Source organism: Corvus cornix, chromosome 4, assembly GCF_000738735.6.
Source record: "Corvus cornix cornix isolate S_Up_H32 chromosome 4, ASM73873v5, whole genome shotgun sequence".
Lineage (NCBI taxonomy): Eukaryota > Metazoa > Chordata > Aves > Passeriformes > Corvidae > Corvus > Corvus cornix.
Window position 1 is genome coordinate 71997936 of NC_046334.1, and position 27649 is coordinate 72025584.

At 53.9% G+C, this 27649-nt stretch overlaps 1 protein-coding gene across 1 annotated transcript in view; it reads right to left on the reverse strand.

Annotated features, from left to right (window-relative positions):
* The window catches only part of EXOC6B (exocyst complex component 6B), a 234381-nt gene that overhangs the window by 53470 nt on the left and 153262 nt on the right, over positions 1–27649 (reverse strand). Inside the window, exons 12-20 of the mRNA XM_039551599.1 lie at positions 26714–26785; positions 26249–26346; positions 25390–25495; positions 24295–24404; positions 19316–19427; positions 17535–17669; positions 15901–16080; positions 10328–10424; positions 7025–7125 (exon numbers count right to left, since the gene is read on the reverse strand). Coding sequence (XP_039407533.1) covers positions 7025–7125; positions 10328–10424; positions 15901–16080; positions 17535–17669; positions 19316–19427; positions 24295–24404; positions 25390–25495; positions 26249–26346; positions 26714–26785 — 1011 coding nt within the window. The remainder of the gene's footprint in view (positions 1–7024; positions 7126–10327; positions 10425–15900; positions 16081–17534; positions 17670–19315; positions 19428–24294; positions 24405–25389; positions 25496–26248; positions 26347–26713; positions 26786–27649) is intronic.

A 27649-nucleotide genomic window follows, 5' to 3' on the forward strand; every position in this document is an offset into this window, starting at 1 on the left:
CGGACACCCCGGTCCCTCCAGCTCAGGAACAATTTGTTCAAAGGGAAGGGTGAGATCTGGACAGGGAGCGAAGAGCAGGAATGCGACCATGGCCTGAGCTCTCTGCAGGGAAAGGGGGAAACAAACACCTCAAAGGCACCAACTGCTCCTTTACCAACTGGGCAGAAAACTGAGGAGCTCCAAACCACGCGAAGCAATCCCAGAACAGCTCTGTAGGGTCACTCATTATTTAAGAGCTTTGCAAATCCCATTAAAACCTGGATTTGCACTGGGGAGAACAGGGATCACAGGTGAAAGCTGACAGATCTCCACGGTCAAGATGCCCAAACACCTCCTTGGTCCAGCCTCAGTCAAACAAAGCCATTCCGAGGGTGTCATCCAAGCAAAATCCATGGATTTATTGCTTTGCAGCTCAATCCGTTTGTAACCAGATTCCTGGCAACGAATCCCTCTGTCCACGGCTCCTGAGGGAACCTCGGGGCTCCCGTGACACCTCCCAAGGTGACGCCCGTGCCACGCAGGGTCCCTCTGGACACACGGGAAGGATCCAGAAAGTTCCCTGTGGCCATTCCAAGCACTGAAAGGGAGGAGCCAAACTCCAAAGCTCTCCCAGAGATGCAGCCAAGGGGCTCCTACCAGAGCACGTCACCACGGGATCCCTGAGGCTGGAAAAGCCCTCCAGGATCGCAGAGTCCCAGCCGTGCCCGATGCCCGGAGCACTGAGTGCCACCTCCAGGGCCGGGGACTCCAAACCTCCCTGGGCACTTCCAAAGCCCAACGTCCATCGCTACCCTCCACCAAGGCCATCCTACTTGAGGAGATCAGCCATGAAATCCTCTCTTTCCACCCGTATCCCGTCCCTGGGCAGAGAGGGAAGGCTCTGGATTCCCAGGAGCAGCCTCAGGGGAAGGGCCGCATGGAGGCTCCGGAGCCGGCCCCGCTGCCGGCAGCGCTTGTTTAGAAATGGCCAATCTGTTACCAATTAGGGAGAGGAAACGCCGAGAGGCTGCCTTGTTAATTAAGGAACTGGCTATCAAAGGACTCATTAAGAGCTACTGAAATGGAATGGTTGTTCAAATAAATACCCATTAATCTTCACGTGCAATCAGGAACACGCTGCCAGTCCCCACCACCCCGCAAGGAGCACCTCTGGCTGTCACGGAATCGTGGAATGGGTTGGGATGGGCCTGAAGGATCAGCCAGGTCCACCCCTGACACCTCCTGCTGTCCCACCCGGCCGTGCACACTGCCAGGGATCCAGCCACAGCTGCCCTTCACCTGGTGGGGCCTCCTGCACTTCCCCTGGCCCAAACCAGGTGGGATTTGGCCCTGGAATGCAAACCCAGGTGCTGCTGCAGCACGGAGAAGCCTCCCACCGACTCTCCGAGGAACTGGCGCAGCGCTCCCGTGGGGAACAGAGCCTGACGGGCTCCAAGTGCTCTCAGCATTTCCAATTTATCTTTTTTTTCTTTGTGCTACCAACAGAATTCCTTCTCCATCCGCAACCAGCATCAGGACTGATTTAAGGATATTTAGATGTACAAATCCAGGGACTGCAGACAGCAGAAAAGTGGGCCAAAACCTGGGAATTCTTCGGTACTAAATGTACCATTTTCTATAAACACCACGAGTTGTCCCAATAATTTCAACACCGAATTTCCTGACTTTCCCAATCCATAAGGCAGCGCTGGGATGTTTTGCAGAGGATGGAAACGTGATGGGGAAATAATGAGCAATTGTTTGGTAGCACAAACCCGAGGATAATCCCAGCGGATCCTCTCTGTGTGGCCACGGATGGAGACTTCAGACCCCGCAGACCTCCCAGGGCTCAGCTCCTGCTCCAGAGGCCACTGGATCCCCTGGCTGCCCCAAATCCCCCTAAACTGGGGGCAAATTCAGTAAATCAGCTCTGGAAATTTTTCCTGCTTGCCCATGCCGTCCTGATTTGCCTTTTTTAAAAAAAAAACACTTCTGCACTCACTGAAGATGGCAAAAAAACCCCAAACCATCACCCAAAAACACGAACACTTCCCAAAACAAATGAACGATGAGTACTTGTACTTTTTAAAAATATTTTTAAGAGGTTTACTTAAAAAATAAACCTTTCATTAATTGCCCAGAAATCCATTTTCAACTGGACAAAGTGGGGCTTTTTGGAGGTTTTTTGCTGGATTTTTTTTTTCTGGTTTGTTTTGGGTGTTTTCAGCTTTGTTTTAGTTAAAAAAAACCCACACAAAACCAAACAAAACCCCTACCAAAAAAAAGACAACCCAAAAGCTGTGGATCTGCACTCAAGATCCTGCAAATAAAAGGGTCTCCGGGACACAGGGGTCCAAAGGAACAAGGGAGAGCCCCAAGCAAGGAGACCCCAAGCCCAACTGATGTATCTGGCTGGTTGTCAACGTCACCCCGAGCTTGGTGGCCTCCAAAGGTGTTCCCTGGAGGCTGGAGCTCAGCTGGCACCAAGCACTGCCTTGGCCACACCACCTCCACGTGCACATCCCAAATGAACCCAGCAGGTATCAAGAAAACTCTCAGCTAATGAGTTCTATTTACTCGGCTTTGCAGCAGACTCTCGAAGAAGAAGAAATCCCTGTTTTGTCCCTAATTGTTATTTTTTATGGAAGGAGGGCAGGAGCAGAGCAGCTCCTGGTTCCAGCTGTGGCCTGGGCTCTGTGACCCCGCGGTGACGGCGCGCAGGGGACGCGAGGGCGGCTGACGTGTGGCCACTAACGGGCCCCGGCTCGCCGGTTTGATCCCTGGCTCTGAGGGGTTCTCCCAGGAGCTGGACACTGGAGCCCCTGCGTGGATTTACGGGGCTGGCAAAAGGGGCTGGAGCCAAGTCAGGAGGTGATGTTCCCACAGGTTTGGGATCTGCCGTGGAAAAGAAGAAGGAGGGAAAGCTTCCAGCCAAGGTTGGCTGGTGGGTCAGGGCTCCTGGGCACACGGGAATGGCTGCTGGAGGAAAGGACATTCCTCAGCATTGGAGCCATGGAATGGATGTTCCTCAGCCTTGGAGCCATGGAATGCTCCCCAGCCTTAGACCAACGGGATGCTCCTCAGCCTTGGAGCCATGGGATGGATGTTCCTCAGCACTGGAGCCATGGGATGAACATTCCTCAGCCTTGGGAGTCATGGGATGGACATTCCTCAGCATTGGAGCCATGGGATGGATGTTCCTCAGCACTGGAACCATGGGATGGACATTCCTCAGCATTGGAGCCATGGGATGGATGTTCCTCAGCCTTGGAGCCATGGGATGGATGTTCCTCAGCATTGGGAGCCATGGGATGGACATTCCTCAGCACAGGGAGCCATGGGATGGATGTTCCTCAGCATTGGGAGCCATGGGATGGACATTCCTCAGCATTGGGAGCCATGGGATGGACATTCCTCAGCCTTGGAGCCATGGGATGGATGTTCCTCAGCATTGGGAGCCATGGGATGGACGTTCCTCAGCACTGGGAGCCATGGGATGGACGTTCCTCAGCCTTGGAGCCATGGGATGGATGTTCCTCAGCCTTGGGAGCCATAGGATGGATGTTCCTCAGCCTTGAATCCATGGGATGGATGTTCCTCAGCCTTGGGAGCCATGGGATGGATGTTCCTCAGCCTTGGGAGCCATGGGATGGATGTTCCTCAGCATTGGAGCCATGGGATGGATGTTCCTCAGCATTGGAGCCATGGGATGGATGTTCCTCAGCCTTGGGAGCCATGGGATGGATGTTCCTCAGCCTTGGAGCCATGGGATGGATGTTCCTCAGCATTGGGAGCCATGGGATGGATGTTCCTCAGCCTTGGGAGCCATGGGATGGATGTTCCTCAGCCTTGGAGCCATGGGATGGATGTTCCTCAGCATTGGGAGCCATGGGATGGATGTTCCTCAGCCTTGGGAGCCATGGGATGGATGTTCCTCAGCCTTGGAGCCATGGGATGGATGTTCCTCAGCCTTGGAGCCATGGGATGCTCCTCAACCTTGGGAGCCATGGGATCCTCCTCAGTGCTGGACCAATGGGATGCTCCTCAGCTTTGGACCAAAGGGATTCTCCTCAGCCTTGGATCCACAGAATATTCCTCAGCCTTGGGAGCCATCTTCCTCAATGTTGGAGCCAGGGGATGCTCCTCAACCTTGGACCCATGGGGTGCTCCTCAGCCTTGGATCCATGGAAAACTCTGAGCCTTGGAGCTCCTGATGCCCAGACTCAGGAAAAGAGAGGCAGAAGCTGCACACACGTTTCTTTGGGAAGGCGTCTTGGATTCCGCACACACTGGGACACGTGGAATGGCCAACGTCACTGCCACCGCGACAACAGCGTCCCTTCCAACAGCCCCAGCACCCATCCTGCCATTCCCAGCTGATGGGACACGCACCCATGCCCCCATTTCCCAGCAATGGGAAGGGCCTCTTCTGCCCGGGATGTGCCATTCCAGAGGTGATCCCACGAATCGGAGTTGCTGGTTTGGGAGGAGGGCGGGTGCTTTGGGAGGGATGAACCTTGGGCTGGGAGCAAGGCAAGCTGTGGTCACCCACGGAAGAACCATCAGCAAATCGCCAGATTTCAACAAAGTTTCACCGCTGGAGCTTTTCCTGAGTAAAACTGGGATTTTAGTCTTGACTTTGACCATCCCTGTCTCAGTTCAGGAGGCAACTTCCCAGCAGGAAACACCTCACATTCACCACGGAAAACCTACGGGGAGCAGCACCAATTAACCCAGTTCCGAGTGGAATTTGCCTCCTGCAAAGACCAACTCAACTGGGACATCCAAAGAGCCGAAAGTGGAGCTGCTCCCACCAACCTGGAAGGCCCCATCCCCTGCCTGACCCGGGATCTCTCCCAAACTCCTGTGGAAGGTGAGCCTGTTTTAGTGGCTACATTCCAGAGGTGTGGAAAAAAACTCCACAAAGGGCTGTCCTTTGCCAGAGGCAAACATTGCCCACCTGGATGATATTTTGGGAAAACGGGAGCCGACAACAGGACCAACACACGGCAGAGCTGAGCTCCCAACAGAAGCTCAGGGACAACCGGACAAATTAAAAAAAAAAATAATAAAAGGAAAAGGGGGAAGAAAAGCAAATCCAACAATTATCCTCACCACACCAAAAATAAACCAGCCACTGCAGCCCGACACAAACCCCTGACATTCCAATAAAAGAGGGAAAACCCTCGGCTGTGTCCGAGATGCCCAAGGTCAACAGCTGGAAGTATTTTGGCTGGAGCTGGGGGAAGCTCAAGGCAGAGGCAAATCGCACTGGGGGTGATGGTCACAACCAGCTCCCGCAGACAGCTCTGAAAGGGGCTTTTATTAAAAATATTTAATGCAGTTTTATCCAGTTCGGGGCTTTTTTGGGGGGGTTCTTTAATGATTTGTGGAGTAAGCTGCTCCATGGAAAGGCTTTTCCTCCGAAGGAATCAAGAGGTCTTGGCACCATAAGAAGGTTGAGAAGCAGAAGCAAAAACACCCAACAGCAAAAGCACAAATCAAGGAGTTTGCAGGCATGGAAAATCGTGGGATTCGGGATATCAGAGGCTCTGGGATAAGAGCAGGCACAGACACAGGGTTTGTCCCTCTGTCAGAGTCAGCAAGCGACTTCTGCTGCATTATTCCTGTTAAATAGGGAACTAAATAAACAGGAGGAAGGGCAGGGGGTGGGCAAGGGAAGCACCTCGGGATGCAGCTTCTCTGAAGCCTTAGAGAGCCCAAAGCGGGCAGAGATCTCCTCTGGAAGCTCCACGGTTTGGAGCAAAGCTGGGCAGCTGCTGGGGGGAATTGGGATATGCACATATCCAAAAATCCAAGGACACAGAAGATTTCGTGATCGCCGTCTTTTTCCTTGTCCAACATCCGAAGGCAGGGCAGGGTGCTTTTAATGAAGTGGTTTTTGGGAGTCAAGAGCATGGAAATTGTTGGGTGCAGAGCCTGGCTCACCCAGAACGAGCTGGAGCATCCGGCTGCTCTCTGGGCTCCTGGGATGCTGCAGGATCTCTCCAAGGAGCTCCACACCAGCCACGGGCGGGGAAAGGTTCCTGCCAGTCCAGGTTGGGGGTGGGGCAGCACCACAGCTTGAGAAGCTCTAGGAATTACAGGCTTTATCCTTATTTGCCACTGGGTTTAACTGCAGCCACTCAAGAACCACCTGATCCCAACTCTCGCGCCAGGCTGGAAGTTGAGACTGGCATCAAAATCACGGAATCCTCGAATGGTTTGGGTTGGAAAAGACCTTAAAGCTCATCCCATTCCATCCCCAGCCATGGCAGGGACACCTTCCACTGTCCCAGGCTACTCCAAGCCCCGTCCAACCTGGCCTTGGGCACTGCCAGGGATCCAGGGGCAGCCACAGCTGCTCTGGGAATTCCATTCCAGGGCCTCCCCATCTGCACAGGGAAGAATTCCTTCCCAATATTCCGGGTAAATCTCCCCTCTTTCAGCTTGAAGCCAAAACGTACACAAGGAGCTTGAAGTAGCCTTCATTTTTTTGGTGCTATTCGTGTCTCCCAAGGCTCTCTCCTGGTCCCTGTGTCCAGGATCCGAGACTTTCCCAGTTCCTTGATGCAAAGCAGAGCCGTGGCCCGGCCACGATCGGAGCGCGCGGCTCCAAACTGGAACGAGCGAGACCAAAAAAAAAAAAAAAAAAAAAGAGGACATATTTCATCCTCCTCTTTTGTGGCTTTTATTTTCTTTTGTATTCGCTTTGGGAATAACATTCTTTCCATTGGGAAGAGCCTGATTTTCCATTAAATACAAAGCAGCTGCCATTTTGGAAACAAAAAGCTGATTAAATACAGATTCATTTTTTATTTTTTCCCTCACTTATGAAGAGCAAGAACCACGTTTGTTTCTGCTGATTTATCGGGGCAAAGCTGCCAATTACAGCAGCAGGAAAACTTAAAGGCAAGGACTTGAATCGCTCCATCTTCCCGAAATCATGTTGTAATTATAATTCGATGCCGGAGAAAAGGGGAGAGATGCAGAAGTTTGGAGCGCTTGCCCTCCCTCTGGGACAGTGACCCCGGGGGTTCCTCACCCTCTGCACACACAGGGATGCTCCAGATTGCCCACTGACGCAGATCCCAGCCCGTTGGGATGCTGGGGGAAGGCTCAGCACGCTGGGGTGACGCGCGGGGCCTGGAGGAGACACAACCGCTGCCCCACTGCGGGCCCAGATGTTGAACAGACTGGAAAAAAGGATGAGCTCCAAGGAAAAATCCCAACCCACCCACTCCATTGCTACTCCATGAGCCAGCAAAGCTCAATCCAAGAGATTTTTCCAAGCAGACCCGAGTGACCAACAGAAGCAGCGTCCGAACCTTCAGCTCATTTTGTCTTTTCCTGAAAACTGAATCGTATCTTAAATTTCCATGTCAAAACCGAGGTGTTCTAGCTAAAAACCAGGGAGAAGATGGATGAAACAGGCAGATGGGGAAAGCTGTAGGAATTAGTGACTGGTTTGTAATTAACCCATCAGGTTCTCCTGATTTACTGCCCTTCGTGAAACCCAACAAAAAACTCCAGAGGATCACGAGAATTCCAGAAGGATCTGCACTTTGAAACGCTCTTCCCGCTCCTGCTATCCCATCTACCCAAGGCTGCAAGATCCAGGGAAAACATTTGTGGAAAGGCACTCTGTGATGGTCACAAAATCATTTTCACCCACACTGATGGCATCAACCAGGTGGCTCCCAGCTCTAAACAATGATCCCGAGCACCCGACTTTTCCATGCACCCTCAAGTCTCCCCTGCACAGGGACCCCAAAAGATGCTGCATTTGGAGGTTTGGGCTGCTCCCATGGACAGGTTAAGGAAGGTGTGGAGAGCTCTGGAAGCTGTTCACGGATGTCCCTTTGCACATGCCCAACTTAAGAGCCTCGGAAGAGCAGCGGAGGAAACAAGAGGAAATTGCAAATCCCATGATTTCCAGTAAATTTCCTAAAGGGTGAAAAAACCCCAATCCAAACTTTATCTCCTGGCAGGATTTTTGGAAGGTCCAGGCTGAGGCTCTGGAAGGAGAAGGCGCGTTTGGATTCTGTGTGCCAGGGCTGGAATTCTGGCTGCCAAATTCCCTGTGCCACACGTTCTTTATGGACGGAGGTGCAGGCAACAGAAGCATCCGACAGCTTCACCAATCCCAAAATTCCACACCAGCCACGCTGAGGTGACTCCACAGAGGGAATGACACCTATGGAAGCACGGCCTGGTTTAAAGGATTTATGGGATTGGGCATTTTGGCTTCCATTAATTTTCCAGCTGCTGAAAGCAGACAAGGAAACCATGGAATTCCAGATAAGCCGGCTTAGCCAGACTCGAGTTTACAGAGCTGCCGGGTTAATCAGGGGTCAGCCTGCCCCATCCACAAAATCCATGGGATTTGGACACTCTGCTCCTTGTTTAAAGCACCACCAGCTCCTGTTTTGACCCCTCCATCCTAGCAAATATTTGGGATTTTAGAGACACTTGGGAAAGCCAGGAAAGGGCTGCTCCAGCCACCAGCCCATCTTCTCCCCTCGAGTCATCCATGTTTTAAGGGCATTTGGCCCAACTTTCAGGCCAAGCAATCCCCTAAAAGACTTGGATCACCTCTGGAGTGGAAAGCCCCTGAGCGCCTGACGTGGAGGATCCTGGATGCTGCTCATGCCCTGTCCATGCCTGCATCCCACTTTTTCCACCTTTTAGACTTCCAAGAATAGCCACAACAACTTCCCACCGGACAAACGAAACTCTGCTAAAATTCCTCCTTTGTCCTGCTACTTTGTGCAATCCCATTTTTATTGTTCCCCCTCTTTCAGACGGACACGGACTCTTTCCGTGATTTATTCCCACCAATTAATCCCGACTACGTGGAGAACAGAAAATTAGGAGGGATGAAAGGAAAACCGGGATCTGTTGCCGTTAAGAACAAACCCGACTAAGAGCAGGCTGGCAAAGCCCCTCCATATAAAGGGATTACTCCATCCCTGACCCTTTCCAGGGGACCTCCAGGTATTATTTTCCATTGATTTACCTTAATGAAAGTAATGCCCCCCTCTCCATAGGAAGCTGACTCCAGAGCTGTCTAGGCACTGGATCCAATTAAAGGAATAAATACATCTGGCTTCTAAACGGCTCCAAGTCTGGAAAAGCCAGAGGGAAAAGGGCTTTTTGCATCTCTCCCTCTTGGGCTACGCCCTGAGGACACCACGGAGGATGGTTGACATCCAACACCGCTCCTGGAAACCCCTGGCTGCAGGGAACGCCTGGAGCATCCCGGCTGCTCCACGGCTCCGACGCAGCTTTGATGGGAGCCGGCCTGGGATTGCTTTAACGAGGCTCCGTCTCTCCAGGAGCTGGCGTTGATTTGAGGCCTCAGTGTTGACTTAAAACCCCCCAGGTGCCTGGAGCCTGCAAATACTCCAGGCTTAGCTAGGCTCAGTTTCCAGGGAAAGGGGCGCAAGCATCCCACCAGAGCAGGGAATATCAGTCGGCATTCCCATGAAAAGCAGGGAATAAAGGCTGGAAAGCAGAAGCAGGGTCCAGGCTCTGAATGTGACAACCCCACAGAATGCCCAGGCAGGCTTTGCTGCCAGGGGCCTGGGTTTGCAGACGTGGGAATAGAGGAAACAAGGCGGCTGCAGAGCACTTTGTTTGCCGTCTATCCCTGGAAGTGCCGCGGGTCTTCCTCCCGCACATGGAACAAGCAGAGGTGACAACAATCACAGGGGGTCGCTGAACCAGAAGGAAGGTCTGAAAGGTCTCCTTGGCTTTTTTTTTTGGTGCTAATTGGCCAAATCCAAACAGGGAGGTGGCACAAGTCAAGAATCCACATTATTTTCTGGAGAAAACCATGGAATCACGGAATGGTTCGGGTTGGAAGGGACCTTCAAGATGATCCAGTTCCAGCCCCTGCCATGGGCAGGGACACCTCCCACTACCCCAGGTGGCTCCAAGCCCCGTCCAGCCCGGCCTGGGACACTTCCACTCCAGTCTGAGGGAAGGCTTAGTGTCCAATCCCTCAAACCAGGAGGAACTTCCAGCTGGAATCCCCATGGGGATTTCTCTGAACAAGGAGCGAGGGGGGATTTTACAAACATCTCTTCTCTTTGGAGCAGAGGATCCCATCAAGCTTTCCCTAATACCAGGCATTTCCCCTAATTCCCTGCAAATTTAGGTATTCCAAGGCAATAAAAGGAGCCATTTCAATGCTCTAAAATCAACAATTTAGTGACCCCTTGGGAAGGAAATCCTTCCCATCGGCTTCTGATTTATCCCAGAATTATTTATCCTATTGATTCGAACTTTTCATCCATCTTTTCCTTTCCTCCTGGCTCACACAAAGGACCTTTTCTGGTTCAACTGCCCCCCAAGCCTGGAGGTGGGAGCAGAGCAGAGCCAAGGCACAGGACACGGCGTCCGGTACTCACCGACATGGTAGAGTGGACATCTACCTCCCCCTACAGAGGACAACACAGGAGGTCAAGGTCAAAGGCAGAACAGAGCAAAGCAACAGGACAAAGGCAGAAAGGACCCCAAAGGTCATCAGAGGTGCCCACAACCCCCCGGCGCTCCAACACGGCTCCGACAAATCAGCAAAGGATTGGAAAAGCAAAATAGGGGCTCCTGGAAGCTGCTTGGAGGAGGAGGAGGAGGAGAATAAAGTACCACAAGAGCAGTTTTGGTGTCATTAAAGTGTCACAGAATCCTGGAACGGGTTGGGTTGGGAGGGACCTTAAAGAGCATCTTGATCCAAGCCCCATCCCCATTCCATGGGCAGGGACACCTCCCACCATCCCAGCTGGATCCAAGCCCCAGTGTCCAGCCTGGCCTTGGGCATTCCCAGGGATCCAGGGGCAGCCCCAGCTGCTCTGGCAATTCCATCCCAGCCAGCAATTCCTTCCCAAGATCCCATCCATCCCTGCCCTCTGGCAGTGGGAAGCCATTCCCTGGGTCCTGGCCCTCCAGGCCTTGTCCCCAGTCCCTCTGCAGCTCCCCTGTCTGCTCTCCAAGTCACCATCCCTGTTCCTCAGCAATCCCACCTGCAAGAGGTGATGGATGTCGAACCCTGGGGGTGACAGCTGGGATCAGCTCCAGCAGGACTTGCTCAGCTCTTCAAGGGCCAGGGGAGTTACTTAAGCACAGCCTGGACTTGTGCAAACCCAGAGGTGACTCTGGTGCTCCTGAGATGTTTTCCTGATGGTTATTTTCCACTTGGGTCCCTCCCAGCGCGGCCGAGGCTGCGGTTGGTGCAAAGTTCACGGCATTTCGCTTCCATGCACAGGGCCTTGGCTTATAAATATTCCAGAGGGATTTGACTTTTCAAATAAAAACACAGGCAATCGTTCTCTTTGGAAAGAAAATAAACACTTGCAAAGCTCTTTCTACCAGAGCAAGAGCTGCCGGGGCCGTTCGTTTGCGAGGGGGAAGAGATGCCAAGAGAAGGCAAAAACCATCGCGGCTCCAGCTGAAATCTGTGCCTGCCATCTGGCAAAAATAAGCAGAAAAGGGAGAAAAAAAAAAAAAATAGGGAAAAAAAATTCCCCTCTGCAGAGGGTTCACACTGAAGTGCTCAACAGCAGAGGTTGGATTTGTTGGATCGCTGAAAGATTGCTTCCCCTTCCCGGGTCAGCTTCACCTCTTGACCTGCCCTGATTCCCTTCCAAAGGAGGTTATCGAGATACAAGACTAACAGAGGATTAAAGGAAACTGAAAATAAAAACAAAACACCCCCCCTTCCCCCAGCCCCGCTCCCCTCCCCCAAGAAAACATCCTTGCTTTGTTAACCTGACAGTTCAGGGGAGGTGTTGACACAACCCTCCATCTCTGAGGAGCTTAATGTCAACAAATCAGTGTGTTTGGAGTAGCCCTGTCAATGCCATTTACATTAACTTGTCCAACAAGAAATAAAAACAACAATCAGCCATCAAAGACAAAAGGCTTTTTCAGTCATTCTTTGCAAAGTCTTAGGCTGGAAATGTTCATTTTTGGAGGCCGTGGCCCTTTGCTTGCTGAAAACCAGAAACCACCTTTTTTTTTTTTTTTCAGGCCTAAAATACTTTTTGTACTAAATTTTTTTTTTTCCCCTTAAAAAAAAAGAGGTTTTTCTTTTAAAGGAGACCCGAGCATCCCATATTAATGAGCCCCACAGCAGCAGCAGGAACCGACTCTCCCTGGTTAACGCAGGAAGAGGGCGGCCTCGGGAGCCAAATGTTAATTATGCTTTGATTCCCATCAGCGTTTTATTTGCTTGGAGACATTTTTGGGCACTTAGTGGAGCATTTTGGAATTGTGGCTCTAAACCACCATGACCATTTCATGCAGCACTGGCATGCACCAAAACCCCGGGAAGTCTTCCGTGAACTTTTCCTGCCCCCCGGCACACGCTGTCCCCACGGCACTGGTGAGGGCTCAGCGTCCCCCAGAAAACTGCAACGTGCAAATAAATTCCAGCAATTCCCAAAATCACGTGGTTTTCATCATCTCCCACATGCCTAATCCAAAGGAAAAATTCAGAATTGCAATTCCTGCTTGAGCTCTAGAGAAAATGGAGACTCCTTAGGCCAATCCACCAGCCAGGGTTTTGGGCTGGGTTGTTTTTGCTGGGTGCCCAGAGAAATGGTGGAGGCCTCACCCCTGGAAAAATCCAAGGCCAAGGCTCGGGACAACTTGATCCAGCTGAAGATGTCCCCCAGAAAAGTGCAATATGCAAATAAATTCCAGGAATTCCCAGAATCAAGTGGTTTTCATAATTGCCCACAAAGCCTGCTCCAAAGGAAAAATTAGGGACTGAAATTCCTGCTCGAGGCCTAGAAAAAGTGGAGGCTTTGGGCCACTCCACGAGCCAGGATTTTGGGCTGGGTTATTTTTGCTGGGTGCCCACAGAGGTGGTAGAGGCCTCACCCCTGGAAAAATCCAAGGCCAAGGCTCGGGACAACCGGATCCAGCTGAAGATGTCCAGAGTAGGTGACCTTTAAGGGGCCCTTCCAACCCAAACTATTCAAAACAATCGTTCTGGAATTCCCAAGAAATACAGGAAAAATCCAGCCTAAAGAGGGAAACACAAACCCTAATCCCAAAGCCTGGCTCAGATTCCTTTCAGCTCCTCTTCACCCCCTCTCCAATGTTGGGTCTCAAGGATCTTCCAAGGCCACTTGACCTGCCCCGGGGCCAGCTGGAGCCGTGACCCCAGAGAGGTTTTCCTGCAGCTCCGTCGGGACAATGGGATTACTCGGCCCCGTCACGGTGCATTTCTGCAGCCTCAGGACTTTGGGCTCTGTTCTTTTCCATGACAGGGCTTTTCGGAGGTGTAATTTTAGCTCAGCAACTCCGACAAGCCCGGGCTGAGGTTCCCTGATGGGCAGTGGAGGCGTCATTCCAGCTGGGACAAAGGGCAGGGGAGCAGCTCCTGCCACCGCCTCCTCTCCCGACAGGGACACGCTTCCAACCAAACCGCACCTTCCAACACCAGGGGAACGCTTTTCACTTGTCCAAAATCCCACAAATCCAACAGGAATCAGCTCTGGAAGACAGAGGCATTTCCAAACCAGACAGGAGACTGGGAATGGGTGGTGTTGCACACAGAAATGGAGATGCTCCAAGGCTGCCTCATCCCAGGATGGGGCACAGTCCTGGAGCTCCTGGCAGTGTGGAAATCCTGGATTTTATAGGACCAGGCTGAAAACTCATCTCACACAGGGCAGCAGCTCCTCTCAGACCCCAAAACTATCGTGCTTTACTTCCAATCACACCTCTGGTGGACTGGGATGGGTTTGGATCAGCAGCGTAGGAACAGCTCCACCTTGTCCCCAGAACCCTGAATATCCTCCTGGAGCTGGAATTCACCCTTTCTGGAGATGTTCCCTCACCCCTCTCGCTCTTTCCTTCCCCAGCTGATGCTCATCCCACATTTTTGGTGCTTTAACAAACACCTCCATCATTTTCTGCATCACTTTGGACAACCCCTTCACCTCCTGCGCTTCAGCAGCAAAGCCCAGGAATTTCAGTGTGCTCCCAAATCAGCCACTGGAAAAATCTCCTGAACCCTACAAGGATGAAAAACCTCGCCACCAAAGGATCTGGAGGCCTTTGGGATGCAGCCTGGTCCTTCCTGGCTCGCTCTTACCCACCATTGCCCACAGTTTGGGTGAACCAGCAGCAACGTCAGGAAAAAAACCTCAGTAAATATTAAAAAATCCCAAACCTGCAGCTCCCACAGACCTGCAGCTGCCCGAACCAGGCTGCAGCACGTTCCCAAGGTGCCTCCTCTGTCTCAGCAGGCTTTGGGGAGGCTCTGGAGATCAGGGGCTGCCCAGCACATCTGAGCTTCTCCTCAGCTGTGGCTTTTCTTACCCAGTTCTGGCAGACAAAAGGCTGCCTCCATCTGTCCTGGTGCTTTTTAGACCAATTCACGTCCTCCCAGCCTCCAAACCAACCCTGGCTGGCTCCAAAAGGAAACATTAATATTTAAGGAAGATAAATCACTCCTGGCCCACCTCATAAATCACTGTGGGCATCCCTCCCCAGCTCATCTCTGCTGCTTCATGCTCCGGTGCAGAGACCAATCTCCCTGTCAAATTCCATTACTGCCTCCTGAGTATTCCCAGCACGATGGGTGGAAGCCTCCAGGTGCTACCCCAGCCCTGTGCAGCCACAGCTCCTTTTTTAAGGAGAAATCCAGCTGTTTCCAGCACCTCCTGGCTCCAGAAGGCACCTGCCACACTGCCTGGGGACATTTGGGACAAACCTGGCCAGGGAGACAGATCAAAGTCCCTCCCGCCTCTCTGCTCAGGAGGCAGCACTTCATTTATCAGTTTATTGATCAGTTTGTCCCACTGAGAACAGAGCTGAGAAAGCAACTTCTCCTCAACACAGGTGCAGAGGAGCGGGGAAGCCACTTCCAGATCCCTTTTGGGGGCTTCTCCCCCACAGCGAATCCCTGTGAGCTCCCTCCTGCTCCCAGATCTTCCTGCTGGGATAGGGATGCCCAAAGACACGAGCCAGGCCCGAGGCTGCACAATTTGGGGGTGCAGCACCTCCCAAAACGGCTCTGGAAGGCTGAGACCTCCTTCCAGAGGAGAATCCCAGGGCACAGACAGAGTGAAGGAAGCTGCCACATCACATCTTCCCTTCCTGTTTATTCCCAAACTCCTGAAAGATGCCCAGCGTGGGGACAGCCCCGGGCACCCAGCACCAGCACACAAATCCCAGCTTCATGAAGAAAGAAAGGAAGATCTGAAATCGCTTTTAGAGCAGCCACAGAGTTGGGGGGATTTGCTGTTTCCAAATACCTGCTGATCCCAGCTCCGGCTGAGCGTGTATCCACACAGCTCAGAACAAATCCCATTCAGAGGAGGGGGAAAAGCTGTCGGAGCAACAGCGAAGCTCCCGGGTGATTGGATTTTTCCTACCAAGGAGACACCGCTCAGCCGGCTGCAAAAAGCACCATCAAGCACATTTCTGATGGCAACAGCAGCGTAAACACAGGGGGACTTTGGAGAGCAGAGAGAAGAAAGAAACATATGGTGCCTTGCAACGGAGCAACATTGGGATGGGAGGCATCAGGGACTTGACAGGCACTTGGAAATGCAGCTGTAGTTCCAGTAACGCACCCATTTCTTGGGAAAAAAAAATCCTGGATGGCCATTAGCTGGAAGTTAAAATATCTAAAATATAGGTGGGGAGTGAATTATGATCCTGCTGGTACATGGTGGGCTGGGACAGAGCCTCAATCCCATAAAAAATTCAGACTTGCAAATCATTGGGAGGCTCCCACTGAAGCCCAGCTTGTGGTGACACGTGAAACACCTGCCTAAATAAACAGAGTTTGTTCCTTCATCCTTGGCAGCGCCAGGCCCCGTTTCCAGCACAGCCCATCACGTCGGGGTTCCCCCAACACCCTGGAGCAGAAGGGAGGGAAGGGGCGGCCTGGCTCACCGGGAGGTGGGTGAAGACGGCGAAGGTGCTGCGCAGGAAGCCAATGAGATCCACCAGGTAGTCACTGGCCCTGCTGCCCGGCTCCAGAGCCATCCAGTCGTAGTCTGCCAGCTGCAGGAACTGATCGATCTTCTGGTTGAGGTTGGTGTAGATCTCCTCCTCGGCGGCATGCCGGGCGTCCTGGGAACGAGACCCGACGTGGGATGGGGGCTCCACACCACCCAGACCCCACGTGGGATGGGATGGGGGCTCCACACCACCCAGACCCCACATGGGGTGGGATGGGGGCTCCACACCACCCAGACCCCACGTGGGATGGGATGGGGGCTCCACACCACCCAGACCCCACATGGGATGGGATGGGGGCTCCACACCACCCAGACCCCACATGGGGTGGGATGGGGGCTCCACACCACCCAGACCCACGTGGGATGGGGGCTCCACACCACCCAGACCCCACATGGGATGGGGGCTCCACACCACCCAGACCCCACATGGGATGGGGGCTCCACACCACCCAGACCCCACATGGGATGGGATGGGGGCTCCACACCACCCAGACCCCACGTGGGATGGGGGCTCCACACCACCCTCCAACAGGGTGGGAGCTTCACTCAACCTTTAGACCAGGAGGTGACACAACCCCAAAGCTCGAGGAGGCAACCACGAGGCTGCTGCAGCCTCAGGCTGGTGGGACAGGGGCCCCCAGGTCGTGGTGGGCAAGATCAGGGAGGATTCTGCCTCTGACGTGACCTGGGGACCACGAGGAGCAATCCAGAGGAGAGGGAGGAGAGACTGGCTCCCTTGGTGGGAGCCTGGTGTTCACAGCACCAAGGTTGTGCTTCAGTCCTGGGTGGGAGCTGATGATCCTTGCGGGTCCCTCCAGCTCAGAATATCCCACGATTCTGAGATGGGAAAGGAACATCCCAGATGGAAACCCCACCAAACCCAGCGCAAGGCCGGGGTCCAGGAGCCTCCCTGCCAAAACAAGGGCAGGAAACTCAGCTTTAGGCCAGGATGGACCTCCCTGGGGACATGAGAGTGAGTTATCCCACGGCAAAACCTCACCAAGCCAATTCCTGCTGTTCCCACCTGTGGATCTCCACGGGACACAACTCAGACACCCCGCACTCCACCCAACCAGATTCCATATAAAGCATCTGGGGGAACACTCCTGGGGTGGGATTTAAAGGCTGGGAATTCTGGGGGTTTCTGTCAGCCCTGGTTTTTAGGGGATAATGCTAAAAGGAGTGGAAAGAGAGAGAAATATAAATTCTGGAAATCTTTCTCCTGGGTGGAAGAGGAGCCTGGTGTGCACGGCCAGTTGTGTTAACACTGCACTCCAACAGCGAAGTGAGAATTCATTTAAATAAGAAATAAATTATCAGGCTTTTGTTTAAAATCTCCTTAATCCTTTAGCTAATTAGGGCTGTAAATTAAGGAGAAAGCCTCCCACGATCTCGACAGCAGCAACGCTCCGAAGGACAAACCCAAAGCGATGGCGCAACCTTCCCAAAATAGGCCGGAATTATCCTTGGGCTCAGCCCAGCTGCCTCCCAGGGCTCCTGCAGCAGCAGATCCCTGCCAGCAGCCACCCAGGCCCCTCCCGGGGGAGGAACCCCGGCCCCGCTCACCTTGAAGGTGGTGGTCCCGTAGAGCTTGGTCGTGTGGACGGTCTCGGGAAGGACGTTGGTGATGTTGGTGATGAACTCCTCCAGGAACTTGCAGGACTTCTCCAGATGGGTGGTGTTGATGATGATCTGCACCAGCTGGGAAGGGCAAAGAAGGGTTTCAGCGCCGGTGCTGCCGAAGCCAGGGCCGTGCCAGGTGAAGGGATGCCAGTTCCGTGGAATCCTGGCATGAAAAGCTGACACTGCAAACACCCCGAGCTTTGCTGCGGGCTCCAGTCTCTCCTCCTTTAACAACACCTAAATCCAAGATAATTTGGGGGGGGAAGCGTTTCCCATGACAGCCACTGATACCACGGAAGGTGATTTTTTTTTGGAAGGGCTTTCCTACATTGAGCCGTCACTCAGGGCTCCCGTCAGCGCCGCTCAAACACAACAGGGGCTCCCAAAAAAACTGCCAGCACCAGTCAGGAGGCTCCTGGCTGCCACTGAACCCGAAATAACTCAAACTTGAGTGACGCCGAGCAGCATCACACGGGCCCCGAACAAAGGAACCACGAGGTTTGGCGCTGGGAGGTGTGGGGTGAGCAGATCCCTGCCAGCCCCCCGGGGCAGCAGAACGCCCTGGGTTGATGTCACTGAATTGCTGGAGCGTGGTGGGGCTGTCGGGAGCCACCTGCCGTGCGGGGAGGATTTGGGAACACTCCCAAATCTGAAGGGGATTGGATTAATCAGCGATTGCGAAGGCGCGGGGGCAGAAATCCTGAAGTGACACCACAAAGATCCCAGCACCCAACTGCTGCTGGTGCTGGTGGCATCACAAGGGGAATGGGGACACTTTGGGAGGTTCAGCCTGGGCACTGGGAAGGAAAAGAGACATCAGGAAGGTGGTGCAGAACTGGAATGGGGTGTCCGGAGAAGCTGTGGGATGTGTGGGAGAAATGAGAAGTTGGGTGGGGAAAGCTATGGTTGACACGATCCAAGGCAGTAATTATTAATTAAACAATTAATAACTCCTTGTTTAATAGCAGCACCCAGAGGTCCCACCTATCCTGGGCACCAGGTGTAGCTTTAAAGGGATTAAAATCATCAGAAACTGGATTTTGTACAGAAAAAAAGTATGGACCATGGAAAGGAAACCCCAAATTAGGGTTTGTGCTGCAGCAATGCGCTGAAACCACTCAAACACCACCTGAAAACGAGAACTGCTCCCCCATTCCCTCACATTTCCCACTTGGATCTTCTCTGGTGCTCCCTGAAGTCCTCTGACTTTTATTCAGATTTATAACGTTTCCCAAAATGAAGAGGGCAAAATCCACAACCAACAGCAAAAAACCCCTTTTTTCCCCCAATCTGAAGTTCCCCACTTTGTACAACAACGCTGAGCAGGCACCTTGTTTTCCAAGCAAACATTTCACGGAATGCTCCAAACCAGCACCTCTAAAGGTGCTTGAAGGAGCTCCAAGGACCTTCCTGCCACCCTGCCCTGGAATCACACAGTCCAGGAATGCTGTGGGTGGGAAGGGATCTTAAAACTCATTTATTCCACCACGGGCAGGGACAATTCCACCATCCCAGGTGGATCCAAGCCCCAGCGTCCAGCCTGGCCTTGGGCATTCCCAGGGATCCAGGGGCAGCCCCAGCTGCTCTGGCAATTCCAGCCCAGCCCCTCCCCACCCTCCCAGCCAGCAATTCCTTCCCAACATCCCAGCCCAAGCTCCCCTTTCCCACTGGGAAGCCATTCCCTGCCTCCTGGCCCTCCATTCCCAAGGGAAGCCAGGTCCCACCTCTGTGAGTCCAACGTTTTTCCTCTTGATGACGTTCTGTAAACAGTTGCTCAGGGTCCGGGTCAGCAGCAGATTTGTGGATTTTCTGATCATGTCATCGACCTCCGTGGAGCTGCAAAGTAAAATTTAAGGAGAAATTTGCAAGGTGCTCCATGGAAAGAAAATCGCGGGGAATTCTCCTCATCCTCCTACCCAACTCTCCTCTGCCTCACCCCTGAGCATCTGTGCAGCCATCACAGGAGCTGACATTTGGTATACAGCAAAATACACCAATTTAGGCCTTTTTATCCATGTTTCAGAAGGAAAAGTGGATTAACACCTGCAAGTCCCACAGTCCTGAGCCTCCCACCCGCAAGGGGCTGGTGTAGCCCAAGGAGAAACCTCCCACGGCATCAGCACAACCCAACACACGGCACTGGGGATTTGTGTGTTCAGTACAAGGGAAAAGATCTCCAGTGGGTGAAAACCCCAAATCAAATCCCCCAAAATTCCCCTCTCAGGCCTTTCTGGGCTTTTTAAACAAAATTGTAGAACCGTGGAATGGTTTGGGTTGGAAAGGATCTTAAAAGGAAGCTGAAAAAATTGCAGAAGTGAACGAGGTCACAGGGAATGGGGTTAGAGGAAGCATTTCCAGCCCCAAATGATCCCTGGATTTCCACACACAGGGACTCCTCAGCACAGCACAGCTCCCATCTCCCAGAATGGTTTGGGATGGAAGAGACCTTAAATCCCATTCCATGGGCAGGGACACCTCCCAGCATCCCAGCTGGATCCAAGCCCCAGTGTCCAGCCTGGCCTTGGGCATTCCCAGGGATCCAGGGGCAGCCTTGAAGGGGTTGGATTGATTGGATTTTGGACTTCTTTTCCCAGCTTGCAGATGGAGCTGCAGCTGCAGAGCCTGGCAGCAAAACGAGGAGTTTGGGAACACCATAAAATCACGGAATGGGTTGGGATGGAAGGGACCATCCAGGGCCACCCCATCCTTGGGCAGGGACACCTCCCACCATCCCAGCTGGATCCAAGCCCCAGTGTCCAGCCTGGCCTTGGACATTCCCAAGGATCCAGGGGCAGCCCCAGCTGCTCTGGCAATTCCAGCCCAGCCCCTCCCCACCCTCCCAGCCAGCAATTCCTTCCCAACATCCCAGCCCAAGCTCCCCTTTCCCACTGGGAAGCCATTCCCTGCCTCCTGGCCCTCCAGGCCTTGGCCCCAGTCCCTCTGCAGCTCTCCTGGAGCCCCTTTAGGCCCTGCAAGGGGCTCGCAGCTCTCCCTGGCTCCTTCCCTTCTCCAGGGCAACATTCCCAGCTCTCCCAGCCTGCCTCCAGCATTGGAACATCAAACTGGAAGCTCCTGCACCCCATTCCTGCCCTTTCCCAGGGGTCTGGAGTGACAGCACTGCTGGAATTTGGGGGTTCGGCCCCGCCATGGTGTCACCTCTCCTTTCCCCAGGAGGTTTTGCCAACCCACCCTGCCAGAGGCTCCTTGGATCTGTGCTTGGCTCTGGATTAGCTCTGACAGCACCAGGAATTGTCTCCTGCAGTGAGAGGCGGGAGAGGGAATTCCCAGCGGGAAGGCTGGGAAGTGTCAGTAACTTCAAGCTCCCGGTAAATCGAGCCCCTGACCTTTGTTTCCTTCTCCTGCTCCACCTGACACAGGGGCCACGTCACAAACCAGGGATTGACGTGGGAAACGAAAGCCAACCTGGAAGTTATCCCGGGAGGAAAGTGGGGGGTGTTGGGATGCTGCAAGTGGGGGGCAGGAATGGGTTAGATGGGATGTTGGGAAGGAATTGCTGGCTGGGAGGGTGGGGAGGGGCTGGGCTGGAATTGCCAGAGCAGCTGGGGCTGCCCCTGGATCCCTGGGAATGCCCAAGGCCAGGCTGGACACTGGGGCTTGGATCCACCTGGGACAGTGGGAGGTGTCCCTGCACTTTGTATCCCAAGTTCCTCCAGGACTGGGGCTTTGTTTGCAGAAAACCCCAACCCAAACCCAACCCAAGTCGTGGTGGATTAGAGCTGATCCATCCCATCCTTCACCCATGGCTTCCCAGAGATCTTCCCTACTTTCCAATGGGAAATTCCACAGGAACAAGCGAGGGGATGCTTTGAAAGACAACCTGATGAACTCAACTTGCAAAAAGACAAAAGTGCTGAGGAGATAAAGGAGGTTTTCCCGCTCTAACCCAATTAATAGAGCCAACAACAAAAATTCCAAGCCCTACAAACACACCCGGAGCTCCGAACTTTCCTCAAGTGAAATAACTTCCACACAAAAAGGAGAACCCTCCCATCCAACAAATACAAGGAGCTGCTTTAACAAAATAATTAGGGGGGAAAAAAAAAATAAAATAATAAAATAGGAGCTGCACTTTCCGCCACGGGCTGTGCTGCGCAGGAAAAGGCTTGAAGGGAACTGTCTGGGATAATGACAGCTCCTGTCCCAGATCCCGTGGCAGCTGCGGTGACCTCCAGGCCCCTGTGACTGACGGGCTGACCCCCGGCACTCCGGGGTGCTCCGTAAATGACAAGGCCAGGAAAAAAAAGAAAGGGAGGAGAAAAGGGAACTTGCTGCCGGCTTTGTAGCCAAGCTTCCTAATAAAACCTAATTCAAGCTGTCAGGGTGAAATGAAGAAAGTGTCAACAGGGGTTTGCAGAGAAATATTCCAAATGTTTGGCTCTGAGAGCCAGAGAGGGGCTCCCCTCCCCCCACTGCTCCGAAAGGGCTGGAAAATCCACTGTGGAAAGGAATTTTAATAAGGGGTCCAGGGGGAGCCCCGGGAGGGACCCAAGGGGACACTTCTCCTCCCTGGCCTGCCAAAGGCAATCATGCCGGCAACGGGGAAGGGCACGGAGCTGCGCAGGGAGGGCTGGGGGCAGCAGCATCCCTGGGCAACCAGAGCGAGGTGCCGGCTCTGCAGAGAGAGAGGGGCCACAGTGACCCCGGGGGTTACGAGCCCAGGGAGCCACCAGAGAGGAGAAGCTGCCACCAGGGCCAGACTGGGATGGGACGTGGTGGGAGAAACTCCTGAGCTCCCAAAAAACCAACGAGGGCTGTGGCGGGACCCGCAGGGAAAGGGCCTCTCCAAATCGGCACCCCTGGCACCAAGGAGAGAGGGAAAATCCTGGAGAGCCTGGGGCACGAACCGGAACAGCGCTGAGGTCCCACAGCTGTCCCAGCTCCACAGCAGCAACGGGGCAAGCATGGAATGGGTTGGGTGGGAATCTTAAAGAGCATCTTGATCCCATGGGCAGGGACACCTCCCACCATCCCAGCTGGATCCAAGCCCCAGTGTCCAGCCTGGCCTTGGACATTCCCAGGGATCCAGGGGCAGCCCCAGCTGCTCTGGCAATTCCAGCCCAGCCCCTCCCCACCCTCCCAGCCAGCAATTCCTTCCCAACATCCCAGCCCAAGCTCCCCTTTCCCACTGGGAAGCCATTCCCTGCCTCCTGGCCCTCCAGCCCTTGGCCCCAGTCCCTCTGCAGCTCTCCTGGAGCCCCTTTAGGCCCTGCAAGGGGCTCGCAGCTCTCCCTGGCTCCTTCCCTTCTCCAGGGCAACATTCCCAGCTCTCCCAGCTGCCTCCAGCAGCTCCAGTGCCAGGTCACGGCCAGGACACGAAGCTCCCAAGGAGGTGGAACTTGCCCACCCCAGTGCAGCCTCTTGCTTGCCCAGGTGCCCTGGGGTGAGGCTGTGGAGCCGCTTTATTCCTTCCCCGTCCGCTCAGTGCCCAGGGCCGCTGTGCCTTTAGGATGGACCCGGGGATCCGAGGGGCAGCTGAAGGGCTCAGCCCAAGGGGAGCACCCTGCTGCTGTCTGGGTTTCCCTTTGTGTCCCAGCTAGCTGGGAAAAGGTTCTGTTGGGTTTCTTTCCTTGTTCTTTCTTCCCTTCCCTTCCCTTGCCTCACTGCCTCCCTTCCCTCCTTGCTGGTCCGAGCCCGGGTGTCTGTTCCCTCTCTGGGAATTTGCTGTATTTTGAGGTGTTTTTTTATCCTGTTCTGCCCTGTTTTGTTGGTGTGTTAATAAAGAGTTTGGTTTCTTTTTCCCACTTTCACTCCTTGTGACCCATTTTTCTCACTGACGGAGGAAAAGGGGAGGAACACTCATTCTGGAGTGTTTCCTCCTGAAGTTTTGTCTCAAAAACCGAGACACCAGGGAAGGCAAGGAGGATGAACCCTTCCAGCCAAAACCTCGTCCTTCATTTTTAAACCTCTCCCGAGCTGCAAACGCTGCTGATGCAAACCCAAAGCCCCAACTGGCAGCTCCTGGCAGACCCCGTTGGTTTCCAGCCTCACACACGTACACACGGGTGAAACAAGCATCAAAGCACCTCGGGATGGAGCAGGGAGGGTAAACACACAGAATATTTTACAGGCTTTAAAAAAAAAAAACCCAACACATTATTTGTGTATAAACTCCCCGAAGAAACGAGAAAAACAAAAGCATGAAACCGGCAGCCGAAACTCGTTCATGACCGAAAATCCAACCCTCAGAGCCCTCCTGACAACAAGTTCATGGAGCCACAGAATTCCCATTCCTTGGGGGACAGCGAGGGGAGGCCTGGGGGGATCTGAGATGTTCCAGCAGGCCCTGGTGGTGACCAGTGGCCATCACAACCTTTCTGCAGACACCTGGCTTCATTTATTTATTAAATAATGATGCAGAAACGCCTTGGAGAAAACAGCCCCTCACTTCTCACACAACTGGGACTGGCCTGGGAGTGTGGAATTCCCTGGAGGTGTCCAAGGCCAGGCTGGAGGAGGCTTGGAGCATCCCAGGATCATGGGAAGTGTCCCTGTGATGGGTTGGAACGAGATGATCCTGAAAGTTCCTTCCAGCCCAAAGCACCCTGGGATCTTCCCCTACAGGAGAAGACCTTGGCCAGCCAAGATCCCACTGCTCCAAGGCCACTTCCAGCCTGGACTGGGTCCATCCAAAGGGTGAGGAAGAGAATCCAGATTTTAAATCAGTGCAAACAACATCTCCCACCTGAGGTGCAGGTCCTCGGAGAACTTCAGGCAGGCGTAGATGAACTCCTTGATCTGGCTGTAAACCTTGGGCACGAACTCCGAGAAGGGGAACTTCTTCGGGAAGGGTTGCTGCAAAACACAGGAGAGAATTCCAGAGGGAGGGAAGGAATTTCCCGCCTCCCAGCGGTGTGTTCCAGGCAGGCAGAGGAATTCTGGGATTCATGCTGGCTTATACAAACGCTTCAGCCAAGGGAAAGAGCAGATAATCACTAATGGCACCTGGAGCCATGTGTGGGATTTGGGGCTGGAAGGAGATTTGCAGCACACCAGGACCCTCATTCCCTCCTTCCCTCTCCCAACTCCCTTCCCCTCCCTCGCTGGGAACACCTGGAATTCCTCCCCCCACCATGCACGAGGCGTTTTCCTGCTCACCCCCTCCAGGTGCTGCCCAATGGCCTCGAAAGCCGGGAGGAAACGGATTTTCCAACACCAAATTGCTGCAGCTTTCACCCCCAGCACACACCAGGCTGGGAGGTGCAGGGAGAAGCAGCAAGGAGCTGAACCCCAGGACTGAATTTTGGGGCAGGACACAGAAATCTGAACCCTTGACTGGGATCACCAGGGGTGGATTTGGTGGCTGCCAGGTGTGGAGCACGAGGCCAAGCAGGATTTAGGATTTAGGGGACAGCTGGACACACTTTGGTTTTCCAAGCACACACTCGTGCAAAGGCCAAGATCCACCACTTTTTGGGGCTCTTCTTCCTCTAAATACGAGACTAAAACCAATAAATCAATCCCAGGGTCCATAAAATGGGACTAAAATGCCAAGGGAAGTGGATACTTCCACCTGTGTGCTGCCAGGGCTGCTCAGCTGTGACAGAGCCCCCCGAGAGGAACACAAGTCACACGTCCCTCACCCACACCAGGAGAAATGCATCCCATGGAATGTTCTTCCCCAGTGTTTTCCTTTCTCTTTTACTCTTTATTTGGGTTGGGGGGGTTGATTTGGGGTTTTTCAGAGCCTTCCATGTGCAGTTCTCAATGCCCACAAAGGGTGCGAGGTTCTCCTGCCCCAGCAGCCAGGCCAGGCCACTTTCCCCTTTCCAAGCTTTACCTTTTCAAGTTCAGCATCCTGGAATGGGAACTGTCCAACGATTTTCTTATAAACTTCTTCATTTGACACCGGGATGGGGCTGTAGTTATCCGAGTCCAGGATATTCCTGGGAAAAGAAACGTTATGGAGACAGCTCTGAGGGGAAAGTTTTGCTGCTGGGTCAGGAGATTCCCAGAGGTTGGTGCCAGGCTAAGGTGTGATCCCAAATTCCTGCAGCAGCAGCAACCAGGGATATCCCAAATCAGCCACAGCTTGGGGATGGAGCGAGGGCACAGAATCCCGGAATGGTTTGGGTTGGAAGGGACTTTAGGATCATCCCACTCCACCCCATCAATGGGCAGGGACACCTCCCACCATCCCAGGTGGATCCAAGCCCCAGTGTCCAGCCTGGCCTTGGGCACTGCCAGGGATCCAGGGGCAGCCCCAGCTGCTCTGGCAATTCCAGCCCAGCCCCTCGCCACCCTCCCAGCCGGGAATTCCTTCCCAACATCCCAGCCCAAGCTCCCCTTTCCCACTGGGAAGCCATTCCCTGCCTCCTGGCCCCAGTCCCTCTGCAGCTCTCCTGGAGCCCCTTTAGGCCCTGCAAGGGGCTCGCAGCTCTCCCTGGCTCCTTCCCTTCTCCAGGGCAACATTCCCAGCTCTCCCAGCCTGATCCAGAGCAGAGGGGCTCCAGCCCTGGAGCAGCTCCGGGGCCTCCTCTGGGCTCTTCTGCAGCAGCTCCATGGCAAGGGTGGCACTGCTTCAAGCTCCCTTCCCAACCCATTCCACGATTCTCTAATTAATCCCTCAAAAAATTCCACTTGGGGGCCAAAACTCCTCAGTGAGGGGCGTCCCAGGGGGTTCTTTCCGAGCCTCTCACCTGAACACTCCTGCCCATTTCTTCAGCAGGGTCTCGCTGTACTGGTCCTGGATCTCCAGCAGCATGTCGAACAGCTGGTTCACTGGGAAGCCGTAGCCCTGCAGGAGCAGGAGGGAACGGAGCAACCTCAGGGAATGAAGCCACCAACGGGCAGCTTATGGTCTGTGTTTAACAGGGGGCAAATCCTCCTCCAGCACCAGCCCTGGAGCAGGTGGAGGGGTTTGGGGTGATTTACTGAGCGAGAAGGACCCAGAGCTATCAAAGGCCCAAGGGCCGGGTGAGGTGGCCAAGGCTCGGTCCTTGCACAGACCAAGCCAGGCTGTCCATCGGGTGATCCACGCCCAGAAATGCCAGGAAAGGAGCTGGACCAGTGCAGGCAGCCCCCCCGAGGCACTGAAGCACCGATGGACAGCCTGGGAGCAGCAGGGGCGGCGCTGGGTGAGGACAGCCCCGAGCCCCACGTACCTGCAGCGTGTCGGCGAAGAGCACAATGAGGTTCTTCAGGTCCAACACCAGGCTGGGGTCGGAGCAGTAGGACTGGAGGGGAGGGCAGAGATGAAAACACGGCTTTAACTGCGTGGCACAGCACAAACCCCTGCCCTGAGCCCTGCTGCGTTATCAGGGCACTGATAAGAACTGCCCAGGCCTGGGGAGCAGCCCCAGGAGCAGCAGCTTCATCCCCCAGGCCGTGAGCGCCGCACGGGGCAGACAGGGCCGGCTGATAAGGGTGTCTCTGCTCCCAGTGCTGCTCTCCAGGCTGGAGAAGGCTTTGGGCTGCTCCAGAGATACCTGAAGTGTGTCTAAGATTGCACAGGAGCTGCTGGGCAGCGAGAGGAGACAGAGCCCGTCAGCGCCGTCACGGCAGGACGGGGACAGCGCCTCTCATTTAATATTTACCGTGTTGTGTCTGATGGTAATGAAGCATCTCAGCCCGGCACCCACGGCCCAGGCTGAGGGAAAACACGCTGGATTCCAGCTCCAGCACAAGGATTTATCCTGCTCCAAACCCTCAAAGACAACTCCGTGTCCCCAGAGCCACCCCGGTCTCCCCCAGGCTTCCCGCGCTCGCCAGGAGCAGCCAAACCTTCCCCGTGCTGAAAAACGTAAAGTTTGAGACAGAGCCTGCCCAAATATAGAATCAGTGATCCCAAGCTGGGAAGAGAGCGGGATTGAAAGAGCACAGATTTAAAGCTTGCTGGAAACTCCAGGAGGAACGACTCCATTAATCAGCAGGAAGGACTGGGAGACACACGTTTTCCATCTCCCTGTCCAAAAAGGAGAGTCAGGAAGAAAGATAATGCCCTGAAGCACCAGCAGTGATTAAAGATGTCCCTGTCTGCGGCAAGGAAGAAAATCCAGGGATAAATTTGTCTGCCTTGGAAGAATTGCAATAGCCTCAGC